This window comes from Octodon degus, unplaced genomic scaffold, assembly GCF_000260255.1.
Source record: "Octodon degus isolate 3935 unplaced genomic scaffold, OctDeg1.0 scaffold00045, whole genome shotgun sequence".
NCBI classification, from domain to species: Eukaryota; Metazoa; Chordata; class Mammalia; order Rodentia; family Octodontidae; genus Octodon; species Octodon degus.
In genome coordinates this window covers 5,603,193-5,618,594 of record NW_004524621.1, presented here as the reverse complement: position 1 = coordinate 5,618,594, position 15,402 = coordinate 5,603,193, and the positions used below count along the sequence as shown (strand labels likewise).

The 15,402-nt window shown below is 49.0% G+C and overlaps 1 protein-coding gene across 2 annotated transcripts in view; it reads left to right on the top strand.

Annotated features, from left to right (window-relative positions):
• The window catches only part of Trpm2 (transient receptor potential cation channel subfamily M member 2), a 52,727-nt gene that overhangs the window by 14,998 nt on the left and 22,327 nt on the right, over positions 1-15,402 (top strand). Inside the window, exons 7-13 of one of the 2 annotated variants that reach the window (XM_004631796.2) lie at positions 2,802-2,982; positions 4,003-4,064; positions 5,329-5,529; positions 8,394-8,496; positions 11,626-11,747; positions 11,980-12,327; positions 15,183-15,320. In XM_004631796.2, the coding sequence (XP_004631853.1) occupies positions 2,802-2,982; positions 4,003-4,064; positions 5,329-5,529; positions 8,394-8,496; positions 11,626-11,747; positions 11,980-12,327; positions 15,183-15,320 (1,155 nt within the window). Of the gene's footprint in view, positions 1-2,801; positions 2,983-4,002; positions 4,065-4,958; positions 5,147-5,328; positions 5,530-8,393; positions 8,497-11,625; positions 11,748-11,979; positions 12,328-15,182; positions 15,321-15,402 lie in introns of those variants that run through there. The other variant, XM_023716106.1, reaches the window with a different exon arrangement.

The following is a 15,402-nucleotide window of genomic DNA, read 5'->3' as shown; positions in this document are numbered from 1 at the left end:
TGTGGGAGGAGTCAAGGATTCCAGGTTCCAAGGTAACTTGGAATCCAGCAGAAAAAATATCCACCCTTGGGAGTGCAATCCTGGGGGCCAAACCCTGTGTGAGCGCTGACTCGGAACCGTGGCCCTGTCTTTGGATGATCTTCCCTTTCCTCAAGGGTTTTCAGTCCATTTCAGGAGTCTGCCAAATCTTCTTCCTTTTGTCCTGTCCCTGTCCTTTAAGCACAGATTTCCAGCTGTCTCTGTCTCTGTCTCTGCCTCTGTCTCTCTGTGTCTCTGTCTCTGCCTCTGTCTCTCTGTGTCTCTGTCTCTGTCTCTGTCTCTGCCTCTCTCTGTGTCTCTGTCTCTGTCTCTCCGTGTCTCTGTCTCTGCCTCTGTCTCTCTGTGTCTCTGTCTCTGCCTCTGTCTCTGTGTCTCTGTCTGTCTCTGCCTCTGTCTCTCCGTGTCTCTGTCTCTGCCTCTGTCTCTCTGTGTCTCTGTCTCTGCCTCTGTCTCTCTGTGTCTCTGCCTCTGTCTCTGTCTCTGCCTCTCTGTGTCTCTGTCTCTGTCTCTGTCTCTGTCTCTGCCTCTGTCTCTCCGTGTCTCTGTCTCTGTCTCTGTCTCACTCTCGCTCTTGCTCTCGCTGTCTTTCTGATTTCCAGCTCTTTTGCTATGCTTATATCTGTAGAAGCCCTGTGAATCTTCTGAGTAGCCCAGGTTTTTGCACCAATAAATGGGAGAGCCCTCCTCAGGCCAGCCTTGGGCTGTGCCATCTCTGTCCTGAGCTTCTGCTGGGGTGGCTGAGTGACCCACAGTCACATGCCTGGCCCTGTGTCCCTAGGAAAGGTTGTCAGTCCACGCCCTTGGCCTTCTCTAGTGTGTGTGGAGTTAATATCAAATCTGTTCTTCTTTAGCACTGCGCAGTCTAGCTAGGCTGGGAAGGCCCACATCAAGTCCTGGCTCTGTTCCGCTCTCGCTGCTCCCTGGATTTATCTTTCCTTTCTGTGAGAAGCAGTGACAACTCAGGTCACACCTTCAGTGCTTTTCTTGGAAGTCTCAGCTAAACATCAAAATCTATCATGTATAATTCTGTTTGGGGTGTGTGTGTGTGTGTGTGTGTGTGTGTGTGTGTGCAACAAGTATTTTCTACTGCAACATAAACTTTGTTTCTTTTTTTAAGTATTTGTTTGAAAATAGTTAAACATCAATGAGAATTGTATTTGATAATTCAATATTACAAACATTTGTTATTTTTTTCTCTAAGTATTCAGAAGTTATTTAGATAGCAAACCAAAGTGGGAAATGGACTTTTATCTATAAATTTGGGGATATCCAGCCAGGCCTGCAGTCAAATAGATCACTCTGTCTAGTAGATTAGTGAGCTTAATTTTTATATTACAGTAGAATTTTCTTTCTTTTTATTATTAATTTTATTGAGAAACAAATAGCAATGAGACAGTTTCAAAACTGATTAATAGGACAGTTTCAATAATTAATACATTGCATATTGTCTTAGTGGTGGTTATTCATAGTACAAGATGCAGACATGATATCCTGTCCACAAACACTATTAGTACAAATCTTTCTTCTCATTGAATTAAGAGAAAGTAGCTGTGTATCTATCCTATTTTGAATATACAGATACAAAATGTTCCTTCATTTGTATCCCCTTTTTTTGTTTAGTTTTTTCAGAGATGGGTATTCCATTCCCATTTAAATATTGTAGGTGCATAAATTCAACAAAATAATCCAAGATAGTCCAGCAGTCCATAATAGTAGTGGGCTATCTGTAGGACTGGCAATGTCAGAAGTTGTTGACTTCAGCCCTTTATAGCTCAGCATATTAATATGGCTTTACTTTTCATACCTTGTTATTATACTTTTCTGCTGGATAGTTAAGACCTTAAATATTTTTATTTATTTGGAATAGGGTCTCACTATGCAGCTTGGACTTGTAGTGGTCCTTCTGTCTCAGCCTCCCCAGTGCTGGGATTCCAGGCATATACCACTATGCCTGGTTTCGGGACCTGCAGGGCGTGCCCAGAGTTCCAGGGCCAGCACAGCATGTGGGGTCCTGCGTCCTTGTGCTTGTCAGGCAGGCGCTTAGACTGCTTAGACTCTGTGGCCCCAACACAAACTTTCTTTACTGTGCTCCTTCTTCTCTTGCACTGGCACCAGTAGTGTCTTGATCCCCATGCCTCGGCCAAGAGTCTTTTCAAGGGAACCAATACTTCCTCTCACATGCCCCTAAACCCTCCCACTTCCAAAGCCTCACCCACAGGCCCATCACAGCAGTGCCCCATTTCTTATTACCAAATCAGCATTGGCTTCCGGTGGCATCTGTGACATCGCTGTAACTCTTAAAGTGGCAGAAATTCTTAGTAGAAATTCTCTGTCACCTTAAACTGAACTCTGAAATCAGTACGTTCTGGCCTGAGTTAGATGCCGGGGCAGGACAGCTTCCTTTGGAGGCTGCAAAGGGGAATCTGCTTCCTCACTTGCTTTCTGGAAGCTGCGGTCCTCCCTAAAGTTTTGTCCCTGTCACTGCCTCTGGCCGCTGATTTCCCCTCATGGTATGGCCTCCTCTGCCTGTCATTTGAGGACATTTGGGTCCTGCTCAGACAACGCCAGTTAGCCTTCTATGTCCATACCTTTAATGTAACCACATGTATGAGGACCCTTTGTCCCAACAAGGGGACATTCTCAGGTTCCTGAGCCCAGGACTCTGTCTTGGGGATTCCCCCCACTCCTCCTAACCCACTGCACAGTGGGGGCCCAGGATGTGGGAGCTCTCCCTGCCCTCCTGAGTCTGCTGTGGACCCCAGGGTGGCTTCCCCGCTGAGTACGTCCTGGATGAGGAAGGCCAAGGGAATCTGACCTGCCTGGACAGTAACCACTCCCACTTCATCCTGGTGGACGATGGGACGCATGGCCAGTATGGCGTGGAGATTCCTCTGCGAACTCAGCTGGAGAAGTTCATATCTGAACAGACAAAGGAAAGAGGAGGTGAGTGCGTGGCCTGTGCAGACATTTGGGCAGAGGGCAGGGGCTTGGCCAGTGTCAGGAAGGCTTGAAGTTCAGCAGGTACTGATGGGCACAGTGCTCCTTCCCCTCAGTCCTTCAATACTGTTCCCCACCCCTCAACCAGGGATAGAAACTCGATGAGGGCCTGGTGTCTGCACACCCCGGGTGACAGTGTCTCACAGTCATTTCAGACCTGTGCCCTGGTGTTGGGTCCTTCTGAATGGGATGGGGGACGCTGGAACTCTAGCTTAACTTCCCGACCCAAGGGCAGGCCAAGACCTTGAGGATTACAGGGGAGTTTCACATGTGAGCCAAGGCACAGGTTCTGGAGATCTTCCATCAGGGGACTTGGGGTGGTGCCTGGGTTGCTGTGGCTGCCTTGGAACATCATATTTCTGGGGCTTCCTTGGAATCTGAGGGGGCTTGAAATGCCAAGTATTGGCACTCTGTCCCAGGTCTGACTGTGGATCTGGGTGGGATGGGAACTTGAGTTCCTGTATGCTCCCAGGCATGGGCACCTGGTGTGGAGAAGCTTGCACTGACCAAGTGCTCTGGGAGGGTGTAGAGCATGCAGGGCGGCTGTTGTGCTTGGTGGAGAGTTTGTGCCCAGGAAGGGATCCTCAGGTGTCTCCAGTGATGCTGGATGCAGGGTGGATGGAGGGTGCAGGGTGGGGTTCCTAATGAGACCTGCCCCAAGGACAGGATAGGCTCCTGTTGGAGGCACTCTCTTAGGCACCATGGTAAGAGCTGTGGATGCCCGCTGAGAGAGATGACAGGCAGCCCAAGTGAGCTGGGGCAGGAGGGGACAAAGATGAGTGACAGAAGTGTTGTTAGGTGTCTTTGGATTCATATTGAATAAGCAAGCTGTCTGCCTGATGATGGTGGCCACTTTTAGAAGCTGTTTATTACTGTCACTTGTCTCTGAGCTGGCCCTGGGACATGTGACTGGGCTGGAGCCCTCAGGGTAGTGAAATGACTCCTTCATTGAGCCATTTTTCCTAGGTGTGGCCATCAAGATTCCCATTGTCTGTGTGGTGCTGGAGGGTGGCCCTGGTACACTGCACGTGAGTACTAGCCACCTCTGCAGAAGCCTAGCATGGGTGGTGAGCTGTATCTGGGAGGTGGAGGGAGGGAGATCCACCATGTGATAGGGGCATTTCCAGGTGGGATGGGGGAACACACTGGTGGCCATGGAGTAGGAGGGTGGTTGGGCTTTGGCCTGTGTGGTACCAGAGGAGCTCCACATGGGCCTAGGTAAACAGGAGGCCCTTCTGGAAGGGGGCAGTTCCTTCATGACCCCACCTGGGCCAGGCCCACTATGTGTAGAGCAGACTTGTCAGGTGCTTGGAGTGGTCCTTTCATGGAGCTCCTCCAGAACCCACTCTGAGGTTTGTGGCTTATTTCCTCCATTGTTCTGGCCACCTCCATCTGGGTTATTCAGTTTCTCATGGCTGAGACACAATACTCAAAACCCAAAATTTCAAAGAGAGGTGGACTTTGACTCCCAGTCTGTAGAGATTTTAGTCCATGTCTACTGGTTCCAAGGGAGGGCGGCCTGGCGGAGGAGAGCTGCTCAGGGCATGGAGAACAGGAAGTGAAGAGAAGGAAGAGCCTGGGTAGAAGAGGCGCCCTTCCAGGCTACACCTCCAGTGAGCACCTCTTCCAGTGAGGCCCTGCCTCCTAGCTGCAAGCCAGCAGTGAGCTCCATGGCGTAGTCATCTTCTAAAAGCCTGCCTATGATCTCATGAGGCTTTAGGGGACTCTAAATATAAACCGTGACACCATTTGTTATAGAAAATCAGGATTTGGAGCAAGGCTGTGGGGCTTTGGTTTGTGGATTGTAGAGAATGCCCCACTCTCATGCCCCTGGGAGGTGAAAACAGAGCCCTGGGCCTCCTGCTGGCTTGAGGAGCTCCTTGTCTCCATCCCCACCCTGAAGGTGGAGTCCCTCTGTGCTCTCACCCTGGCAGCCTTGGTGCTGTGGGCACTCCCTGCCAGGCAATGTGACACTGGCCCTGGACTGTCTCTGTGGTCCTGGCTTCCTGGGCCTTGCTAACTCCAGGTCTGTGCAATGGAGACTCCCACTGGCCATGGGAATGTCTCAAAACCCTGTATTCCTGGCCTGAACAAGGGGACACATTGTAGGGTAAGTGCCCCACAAGGTGTCGGGTGGCCTTGTGTCCCTGGGAGCAGTGGGATGTCATCCAACTGTGAACACAGTGGCTCCTGTCGAGTGCTCCCTGCCTCAGCCTTTGCTCCAGGGGCTCAGGTTTGAGAAGCAGCAGAGACAGGTGGGCTGCAGTGGCTCACACAGGCCTGGCTTTGCAGACCATCTACAATGCCGTCACCCATGGCACGCCCTGCGTCATCGTGGAGGGCTCAGGCCGTGTGGCTGATGTCATCGCGCAGGTGGCCAGCCTGCCAGTTTCTGACATCACCATTGGCCTGATCCAGCAGAAGCTCAGCGAGCTATTCCAGGAGCTGTTTGAGAACTTCACTGAGAGCAGGATTGTGGAGTGGACCAAAAAGGTGAGGCGGTGATCCAGTCGCCAGTGTGAGATGACTCCCAGAGACCAGAGGGAGCCCAAACAGAGCTCTCAGCACAGGACTGGGACACTGCAGGCTCAAGTGCACCATTCTGGGGAGAGGAGGCAATGTGCAAGAGCTGTGTGGTATGGGGGCAAGGAAGTCCAGGGGTTGGGGGAATGATAGGGTCCAGGGCAGGCAGAGGCAATGGCTCATGGCATAGCTGGATCAGGACTTTCAGTGTCATAGGTGCGTCTGGAGGCACTTGGAGTGGCCTCAGAAGTGCTGTCTGCACAGTCCAGAGGTTGGATTTTGGGTGTTCCCAATGAACGCTGCAGGGATTTGGTGTAAAGGGCAGTGGCCTGTCAGCCCTCCTCAGCCCCAGAGCTCCAGCCCAGCATGGCCCAGCCCAGTAGGAGAGAGTCCCCCAGCACCTGAAGGACCTGCAATTACTTATCCTGTTTCCTGGCAGGAGTTGAGGTGGAGAGGGTAGGAGTCTCTCTGTTCCTCAGTTTTCCCTGCAATAAGGTGTTGGCAAAGCAGTTGGTGTTGTTTTTCCTTTCACATAACTCTTAAAGGTGACCCAGGTGACAAAAGGTCCTGGTTACCACACACTAGGCCATGTGTATTTTCCAGGTGGCATGGGTGTAGTGCTGGCTCCGACTGAGCTGATTGGGGTCCTGTAAGGGGGGCAGTATACACTGGTCACAGACCAAAGGGGTGCGTGGGAGCTGACCACAAGGGCCATGACTTGTGGATCACAGATGTCAGAGAGGACCCAGCCAGGACATGGGCTCTGTTTGGTTGATTGAGAAGCAGGGATCCATGACTAGGTACCACAGGGGTGCATAGTGACCTTGTTTTAGCTTTACTGAGGGTTCAGGGTGACCTTATTCGATGGTCTGTGAGATTATATTTGTATAGCAGGAAAACAGCACCAGTCTGCATGCATTTGGGGCTTGCGACGTCTCCCACTCTGCTTCCCTGCCTCCTCCTTCCCTGTGACCAGACCCATCAGGCAGACCAGAGGCCTTTTCCAGCTAGATAATAAATTATTCAGGCAGTTCTCAGAGCTGGGTCTAATCTTCTGCTGTTGGAATTGGCTTATTTTGTTTTTTGTCCACTCTTGGTCAAGTCCAGGCCCTGAGAGTGCTGCTTGGCACAAACCCATCTCAGTTTGGTGATGGAGAGGCCAGGTGCTGTGATTCTTGCTGCAAGGTACAACCAGCCTGTTCCTTCCATAGCCTCCCCTGTGTGGGCCTGCTGCGGTGCTACCCTCAGATGTGGCTGTGGGCACAGGCACCCCCTGGGACCGTCTCACAGGGTCGCAGGGCTGGCAATGGGCTGACTGCTGTCAGCATGGTTGTTCTCCTGGGGAGAAAGGGGTGGAATCTGGCAAGGAGCGAAGCTCATCTGAGTGCCAACGTGGCAGCCGCTCTCTGTGAGAACATAGGCCAGATTAAATTCAGGAAATGATGCTCCAGCTGGTGGGGGGCAGGACATGGGGAAGGAACCTTTTTTATTGGTGAGGCAGGGTCTCCTTATGCAGGAGTTGGTGGCTTAGAGATGGTGGGAGTATGCGAGCGCCCCAGGGTTACAGCAGTGTGACAGTCTGCAAGGAAGAGGGAAGACTGGTGTGGCCTGGAGAAAGAATTGGGTCTGAGGCTTCTTTTGGAATCAGCAGGACATCTGCAGGATGATGTAGTTGTGTGGTGCCTACCTCGGACAGGGTGAAGGGGTTTGACGGAGGAGCAGCTGGTAGCAGGCATGGCTGCTATGATAATAGACTATAGGTAGATAGCTAGACACATGGGTAAATAGGTGCATGAATGGAAGGATACATGGATAGATAGATGATAAATAGATGTGTGATTTACACATGGGTGGATAGACAGGTGGTTAGGTGAGTGGACAAATTGATAGAGGAATGGATGGATAGATACACAGATGGAAGAATACATGGGTGAATGGATGGACAGAGGGATATATGTATGGATGGTGTCTCAGTTACTCTCCTCTTGTTGCTGGGGCAAATACACCCAGAATGAAGGAAGGAAAGGTTTATTTAGCTCACATTTACTGCAGGTTTCAGTCCATACTCGGCTGGCTCTAAGGCAGAACAGCACATAGCAGACAGCAACCTTTTCATCGTGGTGGTAAAGAGCAAGAGCAAAATGGAGAAGCAGCAGCAGCAATGGCTATAGAGAACAAGTCTGTCTCCCTTAAGTTGCATTCAGGGTGCACGCCTCAGGCTGGGTGTGGTGCTCACACCCATAATCCCAGTGGATCATGAGTTAATCCCAAACTCTAGAAGTCTGCCCCATGGCTGCATGATTTGGGAGGACAACTAGAAACAAATCATAACAGATGGATGGGTAGATGGATAGGTGTGTAGATACATGTATAGCTGGATAGATATGTGGGAGGATAGAAAGCTAGCTAGACAGAAACATGGGTATGTGTAGAGCTGTGGATGTATGGGTAGGTAGAAGATGGAAACACATAGGTGGAAGGATAGATACAGGGATGGGTGATGGATAGATACACAGACAGATGGGCAGGCATGTGAGGAACAGCTGAGGCTCAGGCAGCAGGACCAGAGGAGAAGCCTCGTGCTGAGCCATGCTGGATGCCAAGCAGACACTGTCATCAAGGTGAGGATTCTTGACACCTGATCGTGTTCTCCCCTGTGACCACTCATATCACGTTGTGCTTGTCTTTACCAGTTAAGGGGAAATAATATGGACTGGTGCCCTGACTACCAGGGCCGGCAGGACTCCTGCCCCAGGGCTCTGTGTTGGGCCTTGAGTTTCTGAGCAGGCCTTTTGCTCTTGTGTTTTCTTTCACTTGGAAAATATTTGTTGCAGATCCAAGACATTGTCCGGAAGCGGCAGCTGCTGACCATCTTCCGGGAAGGCAAGGATGGTCAGCAGGATGTGGATGTGGCCATCTTGCAGGCTTTGTTGAAAGGTGAGGGCCAAGGGGAGTGAGGATGTGGGAGTGAGGCCAGAACATGGGCCTGGGGAGAAGGAGCCTGCCCCGAGGTGGCACAGCCCCCTTCCGCTGTACATACTGCCTGGTGGGCAGCTGGCATGGGCTATGCTGCCTCCTCCTGCCATGCACAGAGCCCAGAAAAACCTTGGTAAGATGCACTCAGAATGACACTCTGAGACACTTGGTAGCCAAGCATTTAAAAGCCAAAGACAATTTTATCAGTAAAGGTGGATCCATGTCACACTCTAAAGCTCCGTTGTCTACAGGCTTCTCGCCAGAAACTCTAAAGCCAGGAGGCAGCGAGTGGGACGATGTACTCAGAGTATGAGAGGACACTGTCAATTGGGAGCCCTCTACCTGGTGAAACTGTCTTTGCAAATGGTGGAGGAAATCAAACAGTCCCAGACAGAGCGGAGCTTGTGGGCCTTGCTGCCACTGGACCTACCCGCTGTGTAATCTCAAGGGAGACAGGGAATGAAAGGACACAAGGCAGAAGCTCAACGCTGAGGGAGAAACAAAGACCTCCAGGGGGCAAATGCATGGGTTGCTATAAAATCTATCATGACTGTCACAGTGGTTTATAGCTGCAAGTTTTGTTTTCTATAATACTGAAGAGATTAATACATTAAAAATTAACTATTAGTCTACAAGGTAGTATTATACCTGCACATTTTGTTTTCTACATAATTTAAGAGGCTAATACACTTCAAGGAGTTATTAGTTTTAAGGGCACATGATTATAAACATATACTTTTGTGACATTGACAACCAAAAAATGGGATAGGACAGCTGTAGGAGCAGAGTTTTTGTATGTTGCAACACATGTCTCATGCAGTGAAGTTAAGTTGATATAAATTAAAAATTAGAGGATTATAACTTTAAGATATTTGATGTAATCCCTATGGTAACCATAAAGATGACAGCTAAAGAATATACGCAACAAAAAGAATATATGCAAAAACAATTTAAACATTTCACTACAAAAACACAAGCAAGGCTCCGTAGCACAGCCCTTGCCTTTGATCCCAACATTGCACCCCAACATTGCATCCCAACATTGCCTCCTGAAACCATCTAAGTACAGAGGAGACAGCAATGCAGGCAGTGAGAAAGAGAAAAAGCTGTCATACAGAAATTAAATAACTAAAATCACAGAAATAAGTCCTTCCTGAATAGTAGTGACTTTAAATATAAATGGTGTAAGTTCTTCTACCAAAAGACAAAGGCTAGCAGAATAGGAAAAACATTATTCACCTCTGTACTGTCTTCAAGAGACTCCCTTTAGATCCAAACAGACTAACAGATTGGAAACAAAGGGGTGCAGAAAGATATTTGACATAAGTAGTAACAAACGGGAGCAGTTCTGGAGGTGGATAGTGGTGATGTTTGCCCTGAACTGTACACTGATGGTTACAGTGGTGAGTTTTATGCATTATGTATTTAACATAGTGAAGAGCTTCACACAGTGCAGTAATACGGTGGATTCACCTGTTTTTTTATTTTATTTTATTTATTTATTTATGTGTGTATATGTGTGTGTGTGTGGGGGGCAGCTCAGCCCACCAGGGGGCAGGGCTGGCATGTGGTGCTGGGAGATTGAACCGCGGTCGCTGTGCTTTGCTAAGCTTGTTCTAAGTAGGTGCTTTAGACCACTGAGCCATCTCACCAGCCCCCATTCACCTGTGTCTTGCTCCTGTTGCTCAGTGCATTGTTTTGAGATGCAGTCATGCTATTGTGTGTATGAGAGGAGTTTCTTTTCTTTTCTTTTTTTTTTTTTACTGCTGAGCAGTACGGTGTTTTTCCTGTGTGAAGTTTGTGAAAATACAATTTACTGATCCATTTATCTATGGGCAGGTAGGTTGTTTCCAGTTTGGAGATCTTGGAATGAAGCTGCTATTTGTTTTCATTTCTCTTGGGTCATTTATCTACAACTGGATTTACTAGTTTTTATGTTTATAAGCAACTGCCAAACTATTTTCCAAGAATATTGTACCGTTTTACCTTTTTTGCCCAGTGGATGGATATTCCAGTTTCTCTCCATCCTTGTCACCACTTGGTATTGTCTTCGCCTTTTAGCTGTTACGGTGAGCATGCAGTGATGTCTCAGTGTGGTTTGAGTTTGCATTTTTCTGTTGACTAAACACATGGAGCATAATTTCACGGGGCTTTTTGGCCCTTTGTCTATCTTTGTTTGGGCATGTCTTTTATATCCCTTTTAATTTTGTCATTTATCTTCCCATAAAGTTGTAGGACTTCTTTGCATATTCTGTTGCTTTTCTTTTGTGTGTATACGCACTGGTAGTATCTTTTCCTGCTTTGCAGCTTGTGTCTGTTTTTTTATAATGTCTTTGAAGAGACGTTCTTGTTATTTATTTATTTATTGGTGGAACCAGGGATTGAACTCAGGCCCTTGTGCTTGCCAGGCAAGTGCTTATTCTACGGAGCTGTCTCCCCTGAAGAGTAGAAGTTCAATTTAAAATTTTTTCCCATATCCTACCTGAGAAATTGCATCCCTCCTAAGGCCACAGATACTTGCTCCTACTTTATGGTACAGCTTTAGAGTTAGTGTTCTGTGTTCAGGTCTGGGGCCTACCTCTGAAGGGCGTTTGTATATGGTATGAGGTAAGGGTCAGAGTTGTTTTCTTTATTCTCCAAATAACAATCCATGACTCAAAATGTAGAGGAGCTCCTTCTTGCCCTGAGGATCTGCACCAGGTGGCTGTTGCAGTGAAGAGAGAACTGAGGCTGAAAAGGAATGTTTGGCTTTTGGTCTCTGAATTTTGAACGTTAATGTAGAGGGCCACCTCTCAGAGCCCTGGGTCTTCCCTAAAGGCTGAGCTCTTTCCTTCTGTTGCCGCCCACCTGTCACAGGGGAGTGCAGCATGGTCAGGAGGTGGGAATGGGGTGAGCTGGAGTGACATTGCAACCCAGAGATTCTCTGGCTCTGACTCTGATGTGAAAAGTTGTTCCCCCAGGGTGGAGAGGACATTTCACCTGGGGGCTGAATTTACTGCTTTGAATTACTGAGAGGTGGGGTTCACTACCCTTCTTGAGCTCTGGCTTGAGCCACAGGCTGTGCACCCACACTTGTCCCTTCGCCTGCAGCCTCGAGGAGCCAAGACCACTTTGGCCAAGAGAACTGGGATCATCAGCTGAAGCTGGCGGTGGCATGGAATCGTGTGGACATTGCCCGCAGCGAGATCTTTACTGATGAGTGGCAGTGGAAGGTTGGCATCTTGGGCAGCCCTGGGGCAGTCATGCAGGGCCTGCAGGAACCTTACCTAGGGAATGAAGCCAGCCCGGGGTCCTCTGCCTGGGCTGCTGCCCACCTTTGGAGGTGGTGACCTGGGCAGGTTACACCCTCCCAGATGGGGAGAACAGTAACTCCAGGTTCAGCAAAGCCCATGCTCAGTAAGGCGGCAGCCACAAATGGCGGTCACCCTCACAGTGTTCTCTCAGCCCTCAGATCTGCACCCCACGATGACAGCTGCACTCATCTCCAACAAGCCGGAGTTCGTAAAGCTCTTCCTGGAGAATGGGGTCCGGCTGAAAGAGCTTGTCACTTGGGACACACTCCTCTACCTGTACGAGAACCTGGAGCCCTCCTGCCTCTTCCACAGCAAGCTGCAGAAGGTGCTGGCTGAGGAGCCCCTGACTGGTGTGCCTGCTGCGCCCCGCCTGCAGATGTACCACGTGGCACAGGTGCTGCGAGAGCTCCTGGGGGACTCCACACAGCCACTGTACCCCCGGCCCCGACACGGCGACCGACCTCGGCTTTCGCTGCCTGTGCCCCACATCAAACTCAACGTGTGTGCTGGTGACATGGCTGTGGGGTGGGGGCTGCATCCTCAGCACACTTCGTGTTTGTGATTAGTTGTTATTTTTATTAGACAAGAGATATGCTCCCTGCCCTAGACTGTGGCTCTGTGACTGTTGAAGCACCGCACACCACTGGCTTAGCAGAAGCAGTTGTACTCAGAGTCAGATCATGGTGCCAGCAGGGCTGCTTCCTGCTGAGGCCCCAGCTTACAGCTGCAAATGGCCACCCTCTCCCCCTCCTGCTGTCTTCAGGATCGTCTCTGGTTCTTTCTCCTCTTGTACAGAGACCATCCTATGGCATTAGGGCCCTACCCTCTCACCTCATTGCATCCTAATTCCAGGGTAGAATTGAAAAATGCTGTGAACTTACCTTTTAAAAGTTACATGAAAGACAGTTCCATTCATCCTCATCAAAGTGCCCCTCCTTGCTTTACACACCATCATCCCGTCACCCTTGCCACCTCCTGCAGCAGGTCTGAGTCCTCTTTCCTTAGGGTCTTTAGTTGTGCTTCCCTGGCTGCCTTGGTGTCCTGAATGGATTAAAAATATTTCCTCTTCATGGTTATCTTGACTTTGGGGAAGAGCCGGAAGCTGTACAGTGCCAGACCTAGTGAATAAGGTGGATGAGGACACAGCGTTGTGCTCTTGTGCGTCTGCTTTTCTGGTAGATGACACTCAGCAGAAGCAGTCTCTATCTTTTTTTAAAAAATCACACTTAAAAAAAAAATAAAGACACTCATGGAAGAGGACTCTAGAACTGCCTCAGAAAGTGATAAGATGATGGAACCAGCGAAGGGTCAGATTTTGGCCACACTTTGTAAGTTCTAGCAGGATTCATTTCCAAATCCTTTGGGCACATTGCAGATCAGGGCTTCAGTGTAGGCACTTTAGGGAACACAGTTCAGGTCTTCTTCTTTTAATGCATTTAGTACGGGGCCTACAGGGTCTCGCTGCACAGATCAGACTTGTAGGGATCCTTCCTGATTGTCAGTCTCCCAAGCTCTGGGATTACAGGTGTGCACCAGCAAGCCCAGTCTCATTCGCTGTCTCAGTATGCCCCAGAGCTAGGCCAACATGGCAGGCCAGGGATTAAACCTCTAACACAATTCAGGTCTTATCACTCCCTCTTCTAGAAATTATAAAGAGTAGAAAGCATTTCAGGGGGGCTCAGTGTTCTGTGCTGGTCCTGCTTTCCATGTGTTCTCCATGTTCCTCTTCAGGGTGCTGACATCCCAGATGTGATTGTGTGAGCTATGCAGCCACACTGGTGGGGCCGCAGGAGCAGGTGTGGGAGTCTGTGCCGCCTCCCTCCCCTACCCCAGAGCTGGTGTCCCAGGCTGAGAATGCACTGGCTCTGTGTGTGTGTGTGTGTGTGTGTGTGTGTGTGTGTGTGTGTGTGTGTGAAATTAACACGCGAGCTTCACTCTTTCTGATTCCCTGTTAAGGCTCAGGAGGACCCATCTGGTTTTCTTCTTTGAAGAAAAGAATAAATCTAGTGAATAATTTTTATTGACTTCCTGAGAGTGAAACACTTCTATTCCTGTTTTGAATTTCAGCTGGAGTGCAGTACAATCTAGGTCTGGATTCTGCCAGGGGTTCCAGGATTTTTGCATCAGCCTGTGAAGCTTTGGGTTGTAGTTTATTTAGTGCACTCTACTCACTAAGTTCCATATTAATTTATATTGGCTTTGTAGAAACCATTGGGAAGTTTCCTTTCTTGCTCTACTCTGGATTTTAATGTGGCTAGAGTAGATTGTTTCCTGCAGTTTGGTAGTTCTGCGAGGCCATCAAGGTCTAAGTTTTTTTTTTTTTTTTGTAACAGTTCTGGTAACTATATTTTTTTTCTTGTTATTTCCGTTTATATTTTTCATGTCTTGGAAGATTGTATTTGGTTTTGCTTTTTATATGCTGGAACATTTTCTCTTTCTTTCTTTCTTTCTTTCTTTCTTTCTTTCTTTCTTTCTTTCTTTCTTTCTTTCTTTCTCCCTTCCTTCCTTCCTTCCTTCCTTCCTTCCTTCCTTCCTTCCTTCCTTCTTTTTTTTTCCCATTTTTGGCACTGGGAATCAAACTTAGTACCTTGTGCTTACCCAGCAGGTGCTATGCCACTGAGCTATCTCCCCAAACATTATCTATTTCTCCAGGTTTTCTAGCCTGTCCATTGACGCAGTCAAGTGGCGCCTGGCCTCTGACAAGGACATGGGGGTTACTGGGTTTTGTAGTCATGGTTCTACTCTGTTTCAGGGTGTTGATGGCAGGTGCCCAGCAGAATGTGCCTAGGAGAACCTAAAGCCAGAGCTCACACTTAACTGCCTCTGCAGTTTCAGAAGATTAACTACTTTCTTTATGAGGATAAGCCTTTAGGAGATTCCCAGGATACTTGCAGGGAGTGTGATTTTGCATGTGATATGATATATGTGATATGAAATTCCCTACCTGAGAATGTGTCTTCTCAGCTGTCTGAGCTGAGCTTGGCTCTGCGACTCAAGTGAGTCTCCACTCCCCCTTTGATGGCTTTGTCTGCAGGAGACACACTGTGAGGTCCTCTCAAGAGCTCATAGCCACAGATCTGGGCACAGGATTTGCTGTGTTGGGAAAGGTGTTGATCAGATGTAGCTGAGGAACCTTGGGAAGTGCCTGATGTGTGGCAAGGGTGAAGTAGCCAGATGGGTGTGCCTTTCTTGACATGTCTTGCTGATCCAGGATGGTGGTTTTGAAACTACAGTGTGCATAGGAATGACCTCAGGTAGTGCTGACAAGGCAGGGCAGGCCTTCCACCCCAGCTTCCCCTGGATTCTGACACCAGGGTGGTCTCTGTGAGACTTAGACTGTCCATTGTCCACCAGATGCAGGGAGTGAGCCTTCGGTCTCTCTACAAACGTTCATCAGGCCACATCACCTTCACCATGGACCCAGTGCGAGACCTTCTCATTTGGGCCATTGTCCAGAACCGTCAGGAACTGGCAGGCATCATCTGGGCTCAGGTAGGGAGCCCTCGTTCTCAGTGGAAGTGATGATGTGGAGGCCGGTAGCCAGCAGCTGGGCAAGTGGGAAAGCTCATGGCGC